Consider the following 21,378-nt stretch of genomic DNA (forward strand, 5'->3'; position numbering starts at 1 on the left):
ATTGAACATGTAAGAAAGTAGTACTGCAGGAACATGAAGAATAGTGGAGATAATTTTTAATATTTATTAAACATGATCATCCTAACTTTATTTAAAAAACCTAATATCTGCTTTGTAGAAGAATTTTGAAGTTGTTAAGGATAAAAAGAGGAAGAAGACTATTTTAACTTTCTGTTCTCAAGGATACATATATATTTATATTAGAGAAATAGAATTCTAAATAAACATGATATAATGTGATAAGTGCAATAGTAATGATTTTATGGAATTACAGAGAAAGGAACGGGTATAAAAATGGGATTTCACAGAGATTATATGCAATTTTTCTCAATAAAATCAGTAGGATTTTGACAACAGAAGAATCCTATTGATGATCTCAAGACAAAGAAAACATACTGTCAAGTTATGTTTATACATGTAGAATAGGTTATGTTTTAAATATGATGAGTGGAATTAGAATTTGATCTGGGTGCCATTGCCTGTGCTCTTGAACAGTCATTACTTTCTAAAGTACAATTTTGTGACTTTCAAGCTGGGAAAAGTAGACTTAACATAAAAGATATGTTATATAAAAGAGCTTGCTTATGTAAAGTGTGGCTAGTTGTTGTTATTTATCACTTGAAATATTGGGGAATGACAAATAATGAGGATTGGGTCTACTTTGCAATGGGATTTTATAGGATACTAAGATTTTCTTTCTTTTGTTTTTTTTGGGCCAAACCTGGGTGCTCAGGGTTTATTCCTGGTTAGGCTCTAAGGAATCACTCATGGTGGTAGTTAGGGGACCACATGAGGATTTCAGGGTAGTCTAGAAATTTTATTTATCTAAATTTGCATTTTTATGCAGCAATAAGGTTTGAATAATTATAAAAGAGAAGTAGAAATATAATAAAAATCTTACTTTAAATACATTATTATATTTGTAATGATTTAAAGGAAGAAAATGGAAGATACTGAAAAGTCCAACTTAAGAAAGTGACATATTAAGATAAATATAGTATTACATCATGTTGAACAAATATAATACCACTATATTCAGTCTTTTAACATAATTAACTTAGCAGTGAAAGATTATAAAGGGACATAGTTCTAGAGGTAGACAAGCAAAAAAATAAAAAACTCAAAAGATAGCCATTAGGCACTATTCAAAATAGTCAAGAGTCTGGAAACAACCCAAGTGTCCATGAACAGAGGTTGGGATAAAGAAATGATGATACATACACAGAGTGGGAATACCTGGGGAAGATGAGTTGCTGCTACTTGTTTGAAACTGAAGGTTTATCATGCTGAGTGAAGTCAGAGGAGAGGGATAGAGACAGAACAATCTATCACATCTGTGGGATATATTAAAGCACAGTAAGGGAATAACATGACCCAAAGCAATAGAATCTGAGAACTGGGCTCTTGAACTGAGTTTAACATGGCAGTGAGACATGATGGGCGAAGTGAGGAAGGGTGGCTTCCAGGGGCACTCTGAGATAATGGTAAAGGGAAAGTACACTCTGGAGATGTAGTATTGTAACACTATGCATGAAACCTGTCTTTGACATGATAGCCTTTTGAGTTATCTTCCCAAGTGCCAAGAGTATCAAATTTTGATGAGATTATAACTGAAAATAAAAGATCATTAGAACTGATTCTTTTATTTCTGGTACATGTAAGATAGATAAAGACAAACAGTGTTTGCAGGAAGAATGATTAGATTTGATCATTTGAGGGTTTTATTTTAGTCTTTATTTTAAACTACAGTCGTTTAAATGCTTTTGTTTCTTTTTTATTTCAGTTATATCAAGATTTCTAGATACGGAGCAGCTTCTTTCTGTTCTAGTCCAAATTCCAAAGCAAGACACGGTATGTTTGTGTATGTGTAATATATTGTGTTATATAATTATTATCACCTGCTCTCAGCCTGGGCCAGGTGTGGACCCAGCAGCCTTTGTTGGTTTAAGAAGTCCTGAGACTCTAATTCAGTAAAAAATGAATACTGTATAAACCCACCGCACTCAGCATCAATATCTCTGGTCAGCAAGGCCACATTGCTCAAGAGGCAAGCTGGGACAGAGCTGGGACTACAGTAGCCCTGTTGGACATGGCTCATCTTTAAATGACTGTTTCCGTATCACTCAGAAAGCCAGTCTCTGTGTTGTGCCGTAGAGACCTAAGTCACTTAGTGCTGATATAAAACTGATTTTCTCTAAATCTTTGTGTTCAGCTCTCTCCTACGCTAGGTTGGTATTTTTTTTTTTTACCTAGTACCAATGGCTGCTGGACTTGCACTCCCCTTTTTCAGTCTCTGTCTCTCTTCTGTCCATGTCTAGGGTACGTGAATGTTTGTGGTTATGCCTTCCTCAGAGTTAGGTCTCCTTGAAGTGATGACTGTTTTCTCTAACTTTCTCAGTGAGACCACGTGCAGGATGCTGTTCTCCTTTTAATTGTTATGCCTTCTTTGTGTTGATGTCACAGGAGTCATATATAATTTCTTGCCATATTGGCTCCTCCTGCTCCTCTTGCCCTCTTGAGTATTTATGTTCTTTGTAAAGTACCTGAGGAAGGAATGAGATCATATGGAAGTTTTATTGTGATGTTTTTGATAAATCTTCATACTGCTTTCAATAGACTAGATTTATATTCCTATATACATGCTTCTCACAGTGACTTTCAAAAAGATGAAATAATAGCTTTTGGGACAAGATCTTGATGTGATACTAAGTGAAGTAAGGAAGGAAGGAAGTGAAAGGCAAATCTGGGCTTGTTTCATGCATAGGTAGAGTATGAAAAATTAAATCATTTTGACTTTGGGTCTTATTTGGGGAGTCAGTACCATATGGTCCCTTAGCACTACTAGTAGAAACACAGCCTCTCTCCAAAATGAAGCAAATTAACTTATGAAATATAATATAATTAACTCCTACACTCACTAAAAACTGGTGAATTCCAGTAGAAAAGGGGAAGGGGAATAGGAGGAATACATTTAAGGGTCTATTTGGTGGTGGGATTGTGCTGAAACTTTGGTGGTGAGTGTGGTGAGTATTATAGTCATTAAGAGGTCATATGGAGGCTTTCAGTTAGCCCCTGAATTTTTTTTAATATTGTAAACCAGTAATAGATTAGTGTAGCACTGCACTGTAGCACTGTTGTCCCGTTGTTTATCGATTTGCTCAAGCGGGTACCAGTAACGTCTCCATTTTGAGACTTGTTACTGCTTTTGGCAAAAATAATGAATTATCATCACAAGTTGATTAAACTTTAAGAATAGAGCATCCTTGGGTAATTCACAAATTTAAATAGTGTTCTGTGGCTTATCCTATAAAGAAAGATGGTTTATTTTCTTTATAAGGCAAGTTGTGGAATATTTAATGCTCTATCTGTATATTTTTGCTCATAAGATTTAAAAGGAAAAATTTTTTATCAGTAAAATTGATTAAAAAGTTTTACTTTGAGGGGTCTGGAGCGATAGCACAGCAGGTAGAGTGTTTGCCTTGTATGCGGTCAACCCGGTTTCAATTCCCAGCATCCCATATGGTCCCCCTGAGCACCGCCAGGAGTAATTCCAGAGCGCAGAGCCAGGAGTAACCCCTGTGCATCGCTGGGAGTGACCCAAAATGAAATTAAAAAAATTTTTTTTTACTTTGAATATTTATTGGTTAGCCTGTTTTTTTTTTTTTAACTATTGTACAGACAGAATGGGCTGGAGCGATAGCACAGTGGGTAGGGTGTTTGCCTTGCACGGGGCCGACCCAGTTTGATTCCTCTGTCCCTCTTGGAGAGCCCGGCAAGCTACCGAGAGTAGCCTGGTAAGCTACCTGTAGTGAATTTGGTATGCCAAAAGCAGTAACAACAAGTCTCACAATGAAGACATTACTGGTGCCTGCTCGAGCAAATCCATGAACAATGGGATGACAGTGTCAGTGCTACAGACAGAATTCTTGAAATTCATTTATAATAAAAATATATAAAAGTTAGTTTGATGGGTATGCTTAGGGCTTATTTCTGGCTCTATGCTCAAAGATCACTCACTCTTGGCAGTGCTTAGTGGACCATATGTGGTGCTGGGGATTACATGGAAAGTTCTGCCTATATTTTACTCTATGTAACTTATGGATTCAGGCCTCATATATCTAATATGTAGGCCTATAATCCATTTTGATTTGACTTCTGTATAAAATCAGTATTTTTAAGGGTAAGTGTGAACTCATCTTTGACTGGCAATTCTGTACTGGAATTTTCAGAGACTATTTAGTTCATTCAGAAGTTTAAACTAAAATATCATTCAGTACAAAAAACTAAGTGATTTTACAAGTTTTAGTAAATCATGCAATTTAACCAGCAAAAGTCTTAACTAATTTAGTAAATATTGTGCTTAATTAAGAGATATATGCTTATATTAGATGAAGAAAGAAACTTATTTAAAATAGATCTCCAGATGGTTAAAAAAACAGCAACTGAGCTAGCAGTCACTGAAATTCATGAATCATGCATGAAACCAATATATTGCTTAGTTCCCTCAAAAGTTAATAAACATCCTCAACAGAAAAGTATTAAGGCCTTCACAGAGGACAGATGTACTGGTTAAGAAAAAAATTACAGCTATGTATGAACCTCCTCATACCAAAAAAGAATAAACAATAAGAGATTAAAGACCTAGATGTCAGACCTGAATTCATAATGTACATAGAATAAAATATAGACAGAACTTTTAATGACATTAAAGCTAGAGGCATAATTAAGGACGAAATACCACTGACCTAGCAAGTGGAAGCAGAATTGAATAAATGGAACTACAATAAACTAAGAAACTTCTGCACCTCAAAGGAAATGATGACCAGGATACAAAGACAGCCCAAATTCTGGGAGAAATTATTTGGCCTACCACTCATCCAACAAGGGGTTAATATCCAAGATATATAAAGCACTGGTAGAACTCTACAAGAAAATAAAAAACAACCCTATCAATTTTTTTATCTTAATTAACCTGTTTCTTTTTTTGCAACATTCATAACCTTATTATTTGATGTATTTTATGAAGAATCTTTGTTTTCCATTTTAAACTTCCAGAATATTATTTTTGCAGTCTGTAACTTTTTTGTGTGTGTGAAGCAAAATAGTTTCATTAAAAGATAGGGCTGGAGTGATAGCACAGTGAGTGGGTGTTTGCCTTGCATGCAGCTGACCCAGGTTTGATTCCCAGCATCCCATAGGGTCCACTGAGCACCACCAGGAGTAATTCCTGAGTGCAGAGCCAGGAGTAACCCCTGTGCATCGCCAGGTGTGACCCTCCCCCCAAAAAAATATATTTAGATATAAAGGGATGAGAAAGAGAAGAATACGTGTTCAGTAGAGAACACAGATTTCTCCAGAGTGAATAAAGCTCACCATCTGGAACTTTTATATTAAAAAATAATCATTCTTAACATCTATCCAAGTTTCTTTGGTTTATTTTGAGTTACATTTTTTTTTTAAATTTTCACTGCCACATCACTTGTATCACTTATCACTTGTCATACCGCTGATCTTTGCATGAGCAGGCGCCAGTAACATCTCCATTCATCCCTGTCACATGCTAGTGTAGCCCAATGGTATCTGCTCGCTCCAGGAACACTAAGAGCCTCAAACTGTTCATTCAGGATTTTGATGAAGAAGTCTGACCATCTCGTAGGTAGGTGGGCGGCCATGTGGTCTTTTGACATCCCATGGAATCCAGTCAGTAACAGCTTAAGAGCTTTAGTCCAGTGGTCATCTCTAAATCGCATTACATGTCCGGCCTATCTGATTTTTGATGACTTGGAAAACGAGACACCATCCCTGATTCTTGATCGTCGACGAAATGGCATGTTGGATTTTGGAAGGGAGAACATTGGGAACGACATGTCCATCCTGTGGAATTTGGTATTTGGGCAGGGGAACATGGCTATCAGGGAGATCCAAGTCGTGAATAATCCTCTCCATTGCCCTTCTGGATGATATGATAGATCCATCAGGATGTTGGAGGGCAGTCATCTTGGTCTTGTAGTTGGCGAAGAACAGGCTAGCATTGTGAATACTTTTCCTGGCTTCTGCCGCATCGCCATCACTGCAGCTCTTCTCTCTTTGAGGTCTTCCTTTATTGCTTCTCTGCACAGCTTTGCGAGCTCGGATGTTAGCTTGTCATTGCCTGAGTCTTGTGCCAAACCACGTTGGTGAATGAGCTCGAGAGTTTCCGAAGTCAGTCGTCTGTTTGTGGCTTTCACACTCTCTGCATTACTTGTGCAATCATGGAGGTGCTGAACCAGTCGATCGTATTCCTCGTCGATGTTGCCAATGACGACAGCTTTCCACGTTTCTGTGATAGTGCCAAAGAGCTCCCAGTTGGTGGTCATTCTGGGAGTTCTCTTCTTAAGGTTAAACTTTGCAGTCCTTTCTCCCTGCTCTGTGAAGTAGAATTTTGCACGAAGGAGACGGTGGTCTGATCCCATTTGGAATTTTGGGACAACAGTGACATCAGTCAGGCGAAAGCTTTGATTGAATATGATGTGGTCAATTTCATTGTGGAACTGTCCACTGGGAGACTCCCATGTCCAACGTTTAGATTTGGCCTTCTGGAACTGTGAGTTATCATGGATGGTCTTGGTCGACATGATGAACTCAGACAGTCTCTCACCCTGTTTGTTCAATTCTAGGCCATAGGACCCAATGTGGAGTTCTTAGGGCAACCTTCTTGGTCCCATCTTAGCATTAAAATCACCAACAATGATCTTGTAGAAGGTGTGGTCTTCTTTATAGAACTTCTCCAGCTCCATGTAGAACTTCTCAATTTCTTCTTCATCATAGTTGGATATTGGTGCGTAGATGACGAAGATAGAAACTGCTGGCAGTGAGACACATCTATTTAAGCATAATCATCTGATTCGGGTTGTTAGGTATTCAGTGAATCAATGCTTATGGCCAAGTTCGTGTTGACAAGGACACTGACGCCACTGACACCTCTATTGTCGCATGTTCCTAGGAACAGTTCTTCTCCAGTGTCGAAAATGGTGTGATGTGATCATTGCCTTCTTGTCTTGGTCAGACCAATGATGTCGTACTTGATCTTCTGCACTTGCACCAGTAGGTCCTCGATGGATGCTTCCAATAACAGCATACGTGCATTGAAAGTACAGACAGTCATTTTAGTTCTTCTTCATTTTGGCAGTCCAGTTCATCCCTGAGATTTTATCAGCCTCTCCTTGCTCATCTTTCTTAATGCTTTCGAATTGGGGGCTCTTTCAGTGTCAGGGGAATGAGGCCCATTGTTGATACTCTTTTTGGCATATCGAATTTGCCGTGGGTAGCTTGCCAGGCTCTGTCATGTGGGCGGGATACTCTCAGTAGCTTGCTGGGCTCTCTGAGAGGAATGGGCTTTTAGGGAGGCCTCTAAATCACCATTACAGGTTTTCTCATGGTTCACAGCATATTTGAACCCCATCAAATATTGTGCGGTAATTATGGAAAATGATTGTTAAGTGTCTTATGATGTGTTGGGAAGCAGACTAGAGCGTGGTGGTGGTTAGGTAGTGGAGGTAGTGGAGGTTGGCCAATGAGGTATTTATCTGACACCAGTAGGGTGGGTCTGCCACATAGATAATCTTTTTATCTCATTCAACAATGATTAATTTTACTTTATGACAAGTGCTACATATTTAAGCAGCATCTAATGTAAAGGCATTTATAGTTCAATGTGAGATTTGGGTAAGAAAATAAAAGGCAATAGCAGCATAGTACCAAAGACTGTGAGATTGGATATCTGTTCTGCTTCATAGCTCATAACCACAGTATCACAGAGGGTGATGAAGGGCATCAGAAGGAACTTTTGTACTTAGTGCATAGCATTAACCAGAATATCAGCATTTTCTCCTCTGGTGCTTCTAGCTACATTTCCCACAGAGAAATGTCAAGGAGGTCAGATGACACACATATGCAGTGGCATGCATATGCAGTGTGTTGTAGGAAAGTATCACTGCAGTGTGTTGAAGGAAAGTACTGAGTTTAAATCTGAATCTTTTATAATGGGCAGTGAACATGCTTGTCTGTTGTTCTGGAGAGAGACATCTTTATTTTTCAAGACTATAAGATTACCTCCTTTTTCTCTAGAAGGAAGTACAGTATCTTTCACAATTCTTTACTGTACAATCATCCTTGAGAAACAAAAAATCATCCCAAACAAAGCAATCAATGCATTTGCTTGCAAGATAAATTGCAATTCACCTTATGAAGCCAGTAAATTATTGCCTTCCAGTTTGTCATTGAAACACTCTCTTGCTGACCTTGAAGAATCAAATGGCAAAGAGACACCTAAATTTCTTTTACTGTGTACCAGCTCAAAAGTACATAGTAAATGTCTCAATGTTATGTGAATTTGGAGTATATGTCTGTCTTAGGTTTTGATTAAGGTCACAACAAGCTGCAGTTAATGTACCAACAAACTGGATTCAAGTTTGGAATACTCAACCAGGGAAGAACCTACCTCCCCACTAATGTGGTGTTGGTAACATCTACTTCCTTATACACATACAATTTTAGGTAACTTATCTTTTCATAGCCAGCAAAGTTAGAAGATATTGAGGACAGAAACTAAGAAAAAAAACAACACAAAGAAAATCACTAATTATATAAGGGGCTAGAAAGTGCCCATATGCCTATATCAAGACAGCTCTATTGCATGATTCTCAATGTTGGTAGTAATCAACATTTTAGGTTAGATAAATATTTCTGCCTTGTGAACTGTAGGGTGTTTAGTTTAGTTTTTAACCATTGTATAGGTTGGCATCTTGTCTAGATTAACATATAAAATGTATGATATAAAAATAGTGTATATAATGTCCAAGAGAAAAATCTATTCATGTATTATATACTTATGGTGTCTACATTTAGATTTTTATCTTTATAGGTTAATGCAGCTGAATCAAAGATAACAAATTTAATATACCTAAAACATACCTTGGAACTTGTGGATCCTTTAAAGGTAATTAATATTTATTTTCTGAGTTTTATGAACTTTTTATTATCTGAGTTTTTGTGAACTTTTTTGCTTGAGAAAAATTCAAACTTAGAAAGCCAGAGAATTAATGTAGTGGATAAAAATGCTTACCTTGCATGCAGCCATTCTTATTTTGATCATTGCCACCACATATGTTCTCCTGAGTACAAAACAAGGAATGATCAAAGAGCACAACATAAAGCTCTGAACATAACTAGCTGTGACTCATCATTTCACAAGCTCCCCCAAAATCCAACCTTAGAAAAAGTTATAGAAATAGTATAATGAATTCCCAGAATCTTTCTTTTTACGTATATACACTATCCTTATTGCTTTTTACGTTTTATGTTATTTGAAAAAAAGGTATAGTATCTTCATACTAAAATATGTATTTTCTGAATATCTTATACAATCATGATATAATTCAAAACATTTAACATTGATACAGTACTATTATATAATTAACAACCAATGCTCAAATTTTTACAGTTGTCTTAGAAAAGCTCTTTATAGAATTTTCCCCCCATTATGGATCCAGGACTAAATAGAGCATGCACCATGTACCCTATTAAGTGCATAATCTTTTTACATTTATTTATTTATTTATTATAAATAATTTTATTTTATTATAAATTAATTTAGTTTAATTAATTTATTTTTTTTGCTTTTTGGGTCACACCCAGCGATGCACAGGCTCATGCACTCAGGAATTTACTCCTGGTGGTGCTCAGGGGACCATATGGGATGCTGGGAATCGAACCCGGGTCGGCCACATGCAAGGCAAATGCCCTACCTGCTGTGCTATTGCCCCAGCCCCACATTTATTTATTTTTATTAAAAAATGGACACAATAATTAATAATAACAATAATATTAATATTTGCTCTTGGGTGTTTGGTTGCACCTGGTGGTGTTTGGGGAGCCTGGCTCTGGACCTCACTGGCTCTGAGCTTCGAGCTATTTCCAGTGGTGATTTGATTGGGGGCTATGTGGTGCCAGATATCAGATTGGGGTCAGCTGTATACAAGGCAAGTACTTTATCTCTGTGACCCAATAGTGTTAATATTTCAGGAATACAATGCTGCTATACCACACCTGCCACCAAGGTGAGAGCATCTCTCCACACTAGAACTGTTTCTAGTTCCCCTCTCATCCAACTCTCAATCCTGCCTTACTATATCCAGTTCTATAAGCAGATTCTTGGTCTGCTATTGGCTATTGCATGTTTACTTACTATGTTTCAGTTTTAAATTAACTTTGTAAAATTTAAATCATTTTAATTTTTACAATAGTACCAGCATTATTGTTTTATATTTGCAGTGCTGCTATACCTATTTCTCTTCACTGTAATCCTAGGATCTCTTTACACCCACCCCACTCTTTGACCACATTTTATTGACCACATGTCTAGTTGTTTCCATTAGAGATTTATAATTAATTGCCTTGATTCCTTATACTCTGCTTATGAGCAGAATATTATGATATTTGTCTCTTTCAAGCTGACTTCATTTAGTATGACTTCTTCCAGTTCCATTCAAGTTGTTGTGAACTGTAAGATTTCATTTCTTCTCAAGCTGGAGAGATAATGCAAAACATTTTTAAAAATTAAAGAAGTAGCAAAAGGAGCAGCTTTTAAAAAATGATGAAAGATAAAGATAAGTACCATGTGATTTAATCCAAATAGAGATGAACAGATGGACTAAATAAAGCAATATTAAATGTTGGGCCAGAAGATCAATTTGTACATTACCACAAGAAGATGGGAAGGTAGAGGTACTTGGGGAGAATGTAAATCAGGACAATGGAGACATACATATTGATTTTCAGTGAGAGCATATGTAAAACTGATGTTACAGCACAATGATACATCAGTTAAAAGACAGTTTTAGAACTAGACATGTGACTCAGTGGTACAACACTTGTCTTGCATGTGTGAGACCAGGATACAAATTCCAGTACTAGATTGCCTCCTAAGAAACCAATAAGCACTTGAACACAACTGGTGTGATCCAAAAATGGAAAAAAATTTTTTGAATAATTCAAAAATGTGGAGAGATGTTGTAATAAAGCTCGTTATTTAGTGAGTACCAATAGTGAAAGTAATTTGGTAAAATATTTCAGTCAGAAGTGTTTTTATCTTTTTTAGAATAAGGTATAATAAATTATGCCCCAAATCAATTTAATGAAACATAATTGAAACTTTTATATGTCAAAAACAAAATAAAAAAGAAAGGGAAAAATTTGCAAATGACAAAACACTACACACATAGGTACATATCTGTAATTTTTAAATTATCGTTTAAATAACAATTGCAATAGCATTGATGTTTATGGTATTGATGTACAGAGTTACTGTGCTCTGCCACCACCAAAGTGATCAAGACTATCCACCACTGTCCCTATGTCACCTCTAATTTCATTTCCCCTTCCTCCACTGCTTGGTAATTTGAGTTTTGTGATATAAAAGCAAGGGTTTGCCAACTCAATACTGTCTGTTCCTTATTTGACAGACAGAATATTAACTCTGTAATCATAAAACACATAATTTCATAAGAGCATGCTGATTTCCAGTGGAGTCACAGTATAAAATACTCAAATTCATTATTAATTAAAGATGCATTAAATGAAGCTATAATTTTGGGGGGCACACCCATAGATGATTAATATCTACTGATGTTCAGCAACACCGGTTTAACCCACTGAGCCAGGTTCAAACCATTTTTTTCTCTTCTATTTTAATGCATGTAAGTTACTGCTAATGAGAGGAAAATCATTAGGCAGCTCAAGACAGCCAGAGTTCAAACTGTTTATACATTACAGGAAAGATTATGACATGTATCATTTGATTTTATATCATTGTTTCTAGAACTGTGCCTGAAAGAACTATTAAGAAAAGTTGACCTTGCTTTATGCTCAGTTATATCATTGAAGAATCATTTATATTAGCTAGAAATTACAGGTAGTATAGAAATATAATTCTTATTAGAATGAGACAGTTTTTCTACAAAATAGAGTATTATGTATTAAGAATTTTTGCTGTGGAGGGTGATGGAAAGGAACCTGGGGACACTGGTGCTGGGAAATGTACACTGTTGGAGGGATGGGTGTTGGAATAATTTATGACTGAAATATAATAATAAACCGCTTTGTGAAGCTCTATCTCACAGTGATTCAATTAAAAAAGAATTAAGTTAGGGAGAAAAGAAATATAGCCATGCAATTTTAAAATTTGGCTCAAGAAAGCACTCGAAAAACTAAAGTATTAAGCAAATGGAAAATTTTGTTTGAATAATGTCTTAATGTATTATTTTTAACTATATTTATTTTATTCTTAGATTGCTCTGAAGAACTGTGAAACACCTTTATTAAGAGCTTACTATGGTTCCTTGGAAGATATGAGGTCTTTGTCCCTCAACTGTTAATAAAATGTCAGACTATTCCTTTTTTTCCTCTTTATAATAGATTTTTAAGGACTCTGGTCAATATAACATGTGATTGAGCTGTGTTTAATAGATCTTTAGACTATTATCAGAATTCCAGTTAAATATTATATTTCATACATATCAATCAGTAAGTTCAGTAATAGAACATCGAATATTTGTGTTAGTGTAGTATTTGCATTAAAAATAGAAATTCTGTGACTGAAGTGATAGCACAATGGGTAGGGGTTTGCCTTGTACACGACTGAGCCAGGTTCGATTCCCAGCATCCCGTATGGTCCCCTGAGCATTGCCAGGAGTAATTCCTAAGTGCAAAGCCAGGAGTGACCCAAAGAGAAAAAAAGGAAATTTTACATTATTTTGTTTTGAGGGTTTTTTTTTTTTAGTCTACACCTTAAAGTGCTCATGCTTTGGGCTTGAGGATCATTCCTGGTGATGTTCAGGGGGCCATATGTAGTGACAGTGGTAAAACTGGGGTCACTGTATGCAGGGCAGGTTCCTTAACCTCTATACTATCGTCTCTCTTTGTACACAACTTTCAATATTTATTTATATTTCCATACCTAGGAAAATATTTTAAAACATAAAAATATATTTGGGGGTCAGGGAGATAACTCAAAGGGCTAGAACATGGTTTGCACCTGCTTGATCATGATTTTAATATGATCACTTCATAGCCCCTTAATTACTGCTAGAGATAGCCCTGGTGGCCAGTGAGCACAACTGAGGTGGCCCTGGTGACTACAGGCGAGCACACCTTTCCACTGGGCCCAAGCATTGAACTATCTGGCCTTCCAGGGTATCTCAGACCTAACTACTGTTTGGAAGTTGTTCCTCCTCCAAATAGAATTTTCTTTTGTTAAGTCGAGGGCTGGAGTGATAGCACAGTGGCAGGGTGTTTGCCTTGCATGAGGCTGACTCGGGTTCGATTCCTCCGCCCCTCTCGGAGAGCCCAGAAAACTACCAAGAGTATCCTGCCCGCATGGCAGAGCCTGGCAAGCTTCCCATGACGTATTCCATATGCCAAAAGCATTAACAACAAGTCTCACATGGAAATGTTACTGGTGCCCTCTCAAGCAAATTGATGAGCAACAGGATGACAGTGACAGTGACAAATCATGAAGGGTCTAAGATAAACAAAAAGTAGTAGATACAGCAAGAGGAGAGCTAAGTGCTGTTTAAATTAATTTTAAAATTCTTTTATAGTGACACCTTGATTCTTAACTTAAGAAATATTACAAAACTCTGTACTGGTTCAAGATTCACACGTTGTATTAGGCCATAAATTAAGATTGATAATAAAGCTAATTTAATTATAAATAAATTATAGGAGGGACTAAAACAAGAAGTAGAAAGCTGTTACCAGACTTTTGGTTTGTTAATATATGCATTTAATCAATGATAATTGTGGGACTCTTGTCATACTGTCTTACAATATGTGTTTAATTTCCCTTGCTTCAACTGAGGGCATATGTTAATCTTGTTTTTGAATTCCTATATCAAGCACAGTGATTGATTTATAGTAGAAGAAAACGTTTATTGAATCAATGAATGTGGAGTTAGAATTTTATAATTGTCTTTCAGGAATATTTTGAGTCCTCATGCATAGTCATTGTGTAAAATTTGGGAGATGCGTTTATAAACAGTTGTAGAATTATTCTTGGTGAACTCATTTTTTAGATGATTAGTCGTGATAGACGTACTAGTTTAAAATGAATGTTTAGTGTGGGAGGGATAGGTGCTTGCTTTTCATGCTGCCCACCCTTGTTCTATCTTTTGCACTTCATCTAGTCCCCTGAGCTGAGCCAGGAGTGATCCTTGAGCCCAGACCCAGGAGGAAACCTGGAGCATCACTGGCTGTGCTGTCCTCCCCAAAGTAAAACGAATAATAAAACTGATTGATATGTATGAAATATACTTAATGCTTATTACTTGCATAAAGCTAAATACATAGTTTTCAAATACTTTTGAAATCACTGTATTTCTGTCATCCCATTGCTCATCAATTTGCTGGAGCAGGCACTAGTAGCGTCTCCATTGAGAAAATTCTTGTTACTGTTCTTGTCATATCAAATACGCCATGGGTAGCTTGCCAGGCTCTGCCATGCGGGTGAGATACTCTCGGTAGCTTTCCGGGCTTTCTGAGAGGGACGGAGGAATCGAACCTGGGTCAGCCGCATGCAAGGCAAACGCCCCATCTGCTGTGCGATTGCTCCAGCAAATACTTTTCAAAATTCTTTTAACCATGATAGTAAGAAAATGTTATTTTCTATCACTGCTGTAATTTGTAACTAAACAATTATTTGACTATTTATATTCTTTTTAAGGTTCGGAATTATACTCGAGAAGATTAAAACAGTAATTAATGATGATGCGAGATACATGAAAGGATGCTTGAACATGAGGACTCAGAAGTGCTATGCAGTGAAGTCTAACATAAATGAATTTCTTGACATAGCGAGGCGAACATATACAGAGATTGTAGATGACATAGCAGGTAACTTAATTATTTGTGTGCATATTTTCTATTTAAAAGAATTTATAAAGGAAAATGCTATACTTTTCCAGTTAGTTTTTTCAGAAATAATAAATATTAGTTTTCTCAACTGATGTGCAAAGAATTAATGGTCATCAGATAAAAATATGAATTTAAGACTCTAGGAGTTAAAGTTGATAGGAAAATTAAATTTCTAAAGGAATTTTATTTTAGGAATCATGGGTAATAAAATGGTTTTATTTTAATTTTAATAATTTATATTACTTTCTGTGCTACAATTTTTTTAAATAGAATTTAGCCACATAATTTTGGACATCAAAAATCTTTGTAAAATTCAGTGTCATTGTCATCCTGTTGCTCATCGATTTGCTTGAGCAGGCACCAGTAACGTCTCTCATTGAGAAACTTATTGTTACTGTTTTTGGCATATCCAATACACACGGGTAGCTTGCTAGGCTCTGCAGCGCGGGCTTCATACTCTTGGAAGCTTGCTGGGCTCTCGGAGAGGGGCGGAGGAATCGAACACGGGTTGGCCGAGTGAAAGGCGAAAGCCCAACCGCTGTGCTATTAAATCAATTAATTTAAAGTTCTCTCGGAGAACTGGCAAGCTACCGAGAGTTTGCTGTCCTCATGGGAGAACCTAGCAAGCTTCCTGTGGCATATTCATATGCCAAATACAGAAATAATGATGGGTCTCATTCTCCTGACCGTGAAAGAGCCTCTAATGTGGCACCATTGGGAAGGACGAATAAAGAGAGGCTGCTAAAATTTCAGGGATAGGATGAATGGAGAAGTTACTGGGCCCGCTCCAGCAAATCAATGATTAATGGGAAGATAGTGATAGTGATAGTGAATTTATCTGTAGTGGTTATACCAAATAGTGCTTGAGGGCTACTCATGGCTGTGTGCTGGGGTGAGGGAGTTGCTATCTGTGGTGTCCAGTTGAACTGGGGTCGGTCATATGCAAGGCAAGAGTTTTAACCTCTATACTATTTCTTTGGCCCCTAAAAAAAACTCTATAGAACATAAAACAGTGAAAGACCTAATTGTGTATAAAAATAACCAGAAAAATATTATGAAAATTTAAAACTAGACAAATATTATAGATTTTTCTTAAAGGTTTATCTAAAGATAAATCATAAAGATTTATTTTTTCTTGTACTTGGTCATAGGAATGATATCACAGCTTGCAGAAAAATATAGTCTTCCTTTAAGGACAAGTTTTAGCTCTGCTCGAGGATTTTTCATCCAGATGACTACAGATTGTGCAGCCCTACCCAGTGGTCAACTTCCTTCAGAGTTTATTAAGGTTCATTCTACATTTTTGGTTAAAAATCACCTTTTTGTAATTTTATGGAGCTACATTTATGTATTGTCAGGTGCTCCTTGAATTCTACAAGTTTCTTTCTTTAATTATTTACTTAATTATCGGTTGCTTCTCTTACTCTTACTACCTAGTTAACAAATACACTGTCATGAAGGTTATTTAGAAGCTTTCCTTATTTTGGAGAAATACTACACATTATTCTTCCCACAGTCTTGGGCGCTTGCTGTGGGTAAAAAAGAAGAATGAAGGAAGTCAAATATTTTTTATTGGGGCCGGAGTGATAGCACAGCGGGTAGGGCATTTGCCTTGCACTCGACCGACCCGGATTCGATCTCCGGCATCCCATATGGTCCCCCAAGCACTGCCAGGAGTAATTCCTGAGTGCAAAGCCAGGAGTAACCTCTGAGCATCGCTGGGTGTGACCCAAAAAGCAAATATATATATATATATACATATATATATATTTTATCAAATAAATTTGGAAAATATTATATACCATCTCCTATTTTTGGCAGAGCCTGGCAAGCTCCCCATGGCATATTCAATATACCAAAAACAGTAACAATAAATCTCACAATGGAGACGTTACTGGTGCCCGCTCGAGCAAATCGATGAGCAACGGGATGACAGTGATCTCCTATTTTAAGTAGCTGTCAAAGTGCATTTGTTTATCAAAGAACTAAAATTATTGAAGTAATTTGCTTACCTTTTTAAAATATGATATTACAAAACTTATGAATTATGTGTTTGTTTTCCTATTACATATTTCCCAATCTTCTATGCTAGTTTGGAAAATCTTAATGCATTCTTTTTCTTTCCTTCCCAGATTTCCTTTTGTCAAAAACCAGTTAACTTTGAGGGCTTAATATATACACAGTATTAACAAGTAATGAGAGATTCATGAGCTAATGAAAGGGTTGAGACTTTAAATGAGGTTCAGATGTAAAGCAAGAGCTAAGCAGTGGTCAAAGAGAGATTTCTGATAGCTATCATGCATGTTACTTTGTAGTATGATTTGGTGTTTTAACATTTCTGAAGAATCATTTTAAGTCCTGTGAAAAAGAAAATCCTGTTTTATTTTCAGAAGTGATACTCCTTTTTACTTTCATGGTCATTATTTGGGACTTTCCTTATAATACTATACTGCAAAAAAAAATTAAAGAAATTGACTAAATACCTATATTTCTATTTTTTAAATCTTTATCTTTTTCTAGGTATATGTACATATCATAATAATTATTTTTGATTTCTTAGATTTCTAAGGTGAAAAATTCTTATAGTTTTACATCAACAGATTTAATTAAGATGAATGAAAGATGCCAAGAATCTTTGAGAGAAATCTATCACATGACTTACATGTAAGAATATTTAGTTTTAGAATATTGAATTAAATTGGTTTAATTTTGAGGGACTGTCTATAAATTTTATTGATTTAATTTTTCTAATGTGACCACAAAATTAAAAATTATGAATGTTAGCAAAGAGAATATTTTCTGGAAGAACAATTAAAATTTTAAGTCTTGTCACTGTGATTGGGATCACTGAGCCTCAGAGAAGATTCAGGACAAATCTAATTGCAAAATAATTCTCATTATAATCTATGCTTCTATATATATGTATATATATATATTTTTGCTTTTGGCCTTTTGGGTCACACTTGGTGATACACAGGGGTTATTCCTGGCTTTGCACTCAGGAATTACTCTTGGCGGTGCTCAGGGGGACCATATGGGATGCTGGGAATTGAACCTGGTTCGGCCACGTGCAAGGCAAACGCCCTACCCACTGTACTATTGCTCCAGCCCCTATTCTATATATTCTTGTGATGAACTTATCTTGGTCTTTATTCATTTTATTCTTTTGCTAGGATATAAATCTCAGCTTCTCAAGCCATAGTATTTCCATAGCAACTTCACAGTAGTGCCAGACTTTTGTATTCATGAAACACTTCAAAAGCAGCTAGAAATAAGAGAACACTGAGAATTGATAAACTAAGGTGACAAAATGAAAGATTGGCTTTCCAAAACAATTTAAGTATATAGAACACAGGGATTATAATATCTCTGTAAATTTTGTGAGTATATTTCTTCTTCTAAGGGAAAATATATAACTCTGCTAACAAATTATGTCTATTAGAATCTGAGTGAAAAAGGGAGAGGAAAAGGAGGAACCATGTAAGAGAGAAAATACTTAATAATTTTTGTGTAAACAAAATTTTACAAAAAATTAACAATATCTTTTGAATATAATTATGGATTTTGGATTTATTTGCCTATATTAAATTTTTATCAATATTTTAAAGTCATTTAAAAGGTATGTTAGTATACCGGAATATGAATTTGATGCTGCGTAGCAGTTATAATTCTTAATATCAACTTTAATTTTCACATCTCTAAAAAAAAGGCAATTGAGCAGTAGATTTTATCTGTGGTGTAATGCAACTGTGAATGTTATTTTTTACCTCAGGCAATTAATCTAATATTGTTTTACAGTTTGGTTGTATGTATCTTTAAAAACATTACTTATTTAATCAAACTTGTACTTTTAGGATTGTGTGCAAACTGCTAAGTGAGATTTATGAACATATTCATTGTTTACATAAACTGTCCGACACTGTGTCAATGTTGGATATGCTACTGTCATTTGCTCATGCCTGTACTCTTTCTGACTATGGTAAGTTATTTTCTTAAGAATAAGTATGTTTCATACTGAAATTTGTATTTTATTCAAATAATTTTATGTAATAATCAAATGTTTTACCTTTTATGAACAGACATATAATCTCCTAGCCCATCTTCTTAATCTAAAACTCAAAATGAAGGTGGTGAAATTAGCCTTAAAATTTTATTTTTTTATTATTATTTTGTTAAGTTTTTATTTTATTGAATCACCGTGAAAAATATTACAAAGCTTTCAGGTTTAAGTCTCAGTCATATACTGATTAAACCCCCATCCCTTCACCAGTGAACATGTTCCACCACCAAGAACCCCAATATACCCCCCTCCAAACCACCCCCCACCTAAGTGGCTAATGATCTTCCCTTTATTCTCTCTATACTTTGAGTACATTAAATATTTCAATAGAAAACTCACTATTATTGTTTGGAATTTTTCCCCAACAATCAGGCCTGCTGAAAAGGTATCATTTAATAATTTCTCTTCATTGCTGAGAGTGAAGACTCTGAGTTCTGGTTTTGGGTTTCTGATATTTTAGCTCAGTTCACAGTATAGATGCATAGCTGCAAGAAGCCACTCTGGGTGCCAAAATGGGTTAGAAGACCTCTCGATCAAAGTCTTTAGGAGCAGAGGGTCCGCAGCTCTGGATCATATCTGGGCGGAAGGCGTGCCGGTAACACCCCCCCTTCCAGGACCACCTACAGGCTACGTCACTAAAAATGTCCTACCTCTGGGTTGGGGGGTCTTAGAGGGTGGCTCTTGCCACATGGATGCTGCCACCACCACCATTTTCCCTGAGAAAAACAGGGCAGAGAGGGAAAATCCTTCCCCAGACGGCACGAGGTTGTAGCTCAGCTCACAGTCAAAATGCATAGCTGCAAGAAGCCGCTCTGGGTGCCAAAATGGGTTAGAAGACCTCTCGATCAAAAAAATTTTATTTTTAAAGTCTGAAAATTACTTAAAGAAAAAAGATTTCTTTCACTCATAAGAAAAAAATAATAAACTTTAAAGTTTCTTAAAATAAGAAGCTTTCAGAGCTGTCTTGGTGAAAATGATAGTGATCTAGATTTATAAAGCTCAAACCTGAAACCTCATTAGAAGCAGCGTGACTAATACACATGTAATACACATGGGAGAATCAAATATTCAAAGTGAGCATTTTCTTAACTAACTCCTTAAAAGTGAACATTCCAAGATCAGGAATTTGTTTTTATAATCCTTGCCTGTATACAAACCTTGAAGGTAATGTTAAATATTTTTCTTTAAAACAGTTATTGTATCACTGTGAATTAGAGAGTTATAAAGTTTTTCATGATTGTGTTTCAGGTATACAATATTCCAGTACTAATCTCTTTACTTCCCTCTGTGTCCACTTTCCAATACCAAGATATCCAGCTTTCCTCCTGCCTCCCATTCCTCCACCTGACTCTGTGGCAGGCACTATTTCTTTTTTCTTTTTTCCCCTTTTAAGGCACTGCAGTTACCGTACTATTATCTTTGCCACCTTTCAATACCCAGTCTGGGTCAAGGGACCACTTCCCTCTATCATTCTCATAGTCTTCCCTTTCCTGACCTACCTCAACTCTTTCCCCTTACTCCCATTGGTAAAATTCCTAATTGTTAAGTAATTTTCTAGTATTTGATGAACACTTCAAATCAGCTCTTTGAAATTTCTTATCCAACGTAGCACCTACCATATAAATTTATGTGTAAATTTAGAGCAGTGTTTGGTACCTAAGGTTGAATAATTGTCAATTTAAAACTAAATTTCTAGTTAAATTAGCAATCCTGTATCACTGTCATCCTGTTGCTCATCAATGTGCTTGAGTAGGCACCAGTAACGTCTCCATTGTGAGACTTGTTACTGTTTTTTTTTCTTTTTGGGTCACACCCAGCGATGCTCAGGGATCTCTTCTGGCTCTGCACTCAGGAACCACCCCTGGCCGTGCTCAGGGGACCATATGGGATGCTGGGAATCGAACCCAGGTCGGCCGCGTGCAAGGCAAACGCCCTACCCGCTGTCCTATCACTCCAGCCCCAAGAGACTTGTTACTGTTTTTGGCATATTGAATACGCCATGGGTAGCAATAGCAATTCCAAAATACAATATTAGTTTTTTTTTTTTTGCTTAATTTTTGAGACATAACCAGATAGTGCTCAGGAGACCATGTGATCTTGGTATCAAACCTTTTACTTTAGCCTTTTGAGTTGTCTCCTAAGCCTTAATTTGTTTTTATGATAAATACCTTAAAATATTTTATAAGATTTAATATTTTTTCTAAGCAACTTTACTTTCTACTACGAAATGTCTTAAGTTTATCTATGTGTTTCATCTGAAAACTTGTATCAGTTTATTTTTTACTAAATTGATCTTCCTACTCTCTTCTTACCTCTTCCTAAGGAGCTGTTTTTTGGAACGGAATAATTATTTGTTACTTTATGGGCAT

The 21,378-nt window shown here is 36.2% G+C and overlaps 1 protein-coding gene across 1 annotated transcript in view; it reads left to right on the forward strand.

Moving 5' to 3' along the window:
* Positions 1-21,378, forward strand: part of MSH4 (mutS homolog 4) — a 96,059-nt gene that overhangs the window by 49,404 nt on the left and 25,277 nt on the right. The window contains exons 8-14 of the mRNA XM_055139877.1: positions 1,784-1,851; positions 8,903-8,977; positions 12,327-12,391; positions 14,759-14,928; positions 16,101-16,237; positions 17,510-17,613; positions 18,804-18,928. Coding sequence (XP_054995852.1) covers positions 1,784-1,851; positions 8,903-8,977; positions 12,327-12,391; positions 14,759-14,928; positions 16,101-16,237; positions 17,510-17,613; positions 18,804-18,928 — 744 coding nt within the window. The remainder of the gene's footprint in view (positions 1-1,783; positions 1,852-8,902; positions 8,978-12,326; positions 12,392-14,758; positions 14,929-16,100; positions 16,238-17,509; positions 17,614-18,803; positions 18,929-21,378) is intronic.

This window comes from Sorex araneus, chromosome 5 (assembly GCF_027595985.1).
Source record: "Sorex araneus isolate mSorAra2 chromosome 5, mSorAra2.pri, whole genome shotgun sequence".
NCBI classification, from domain to species: domain Eukaryota; kingdom Metazoa; phylum Chordata; class Mammalia; order Eulipotyphla; family Soricidae; genus Sorex; species Sorex araneus.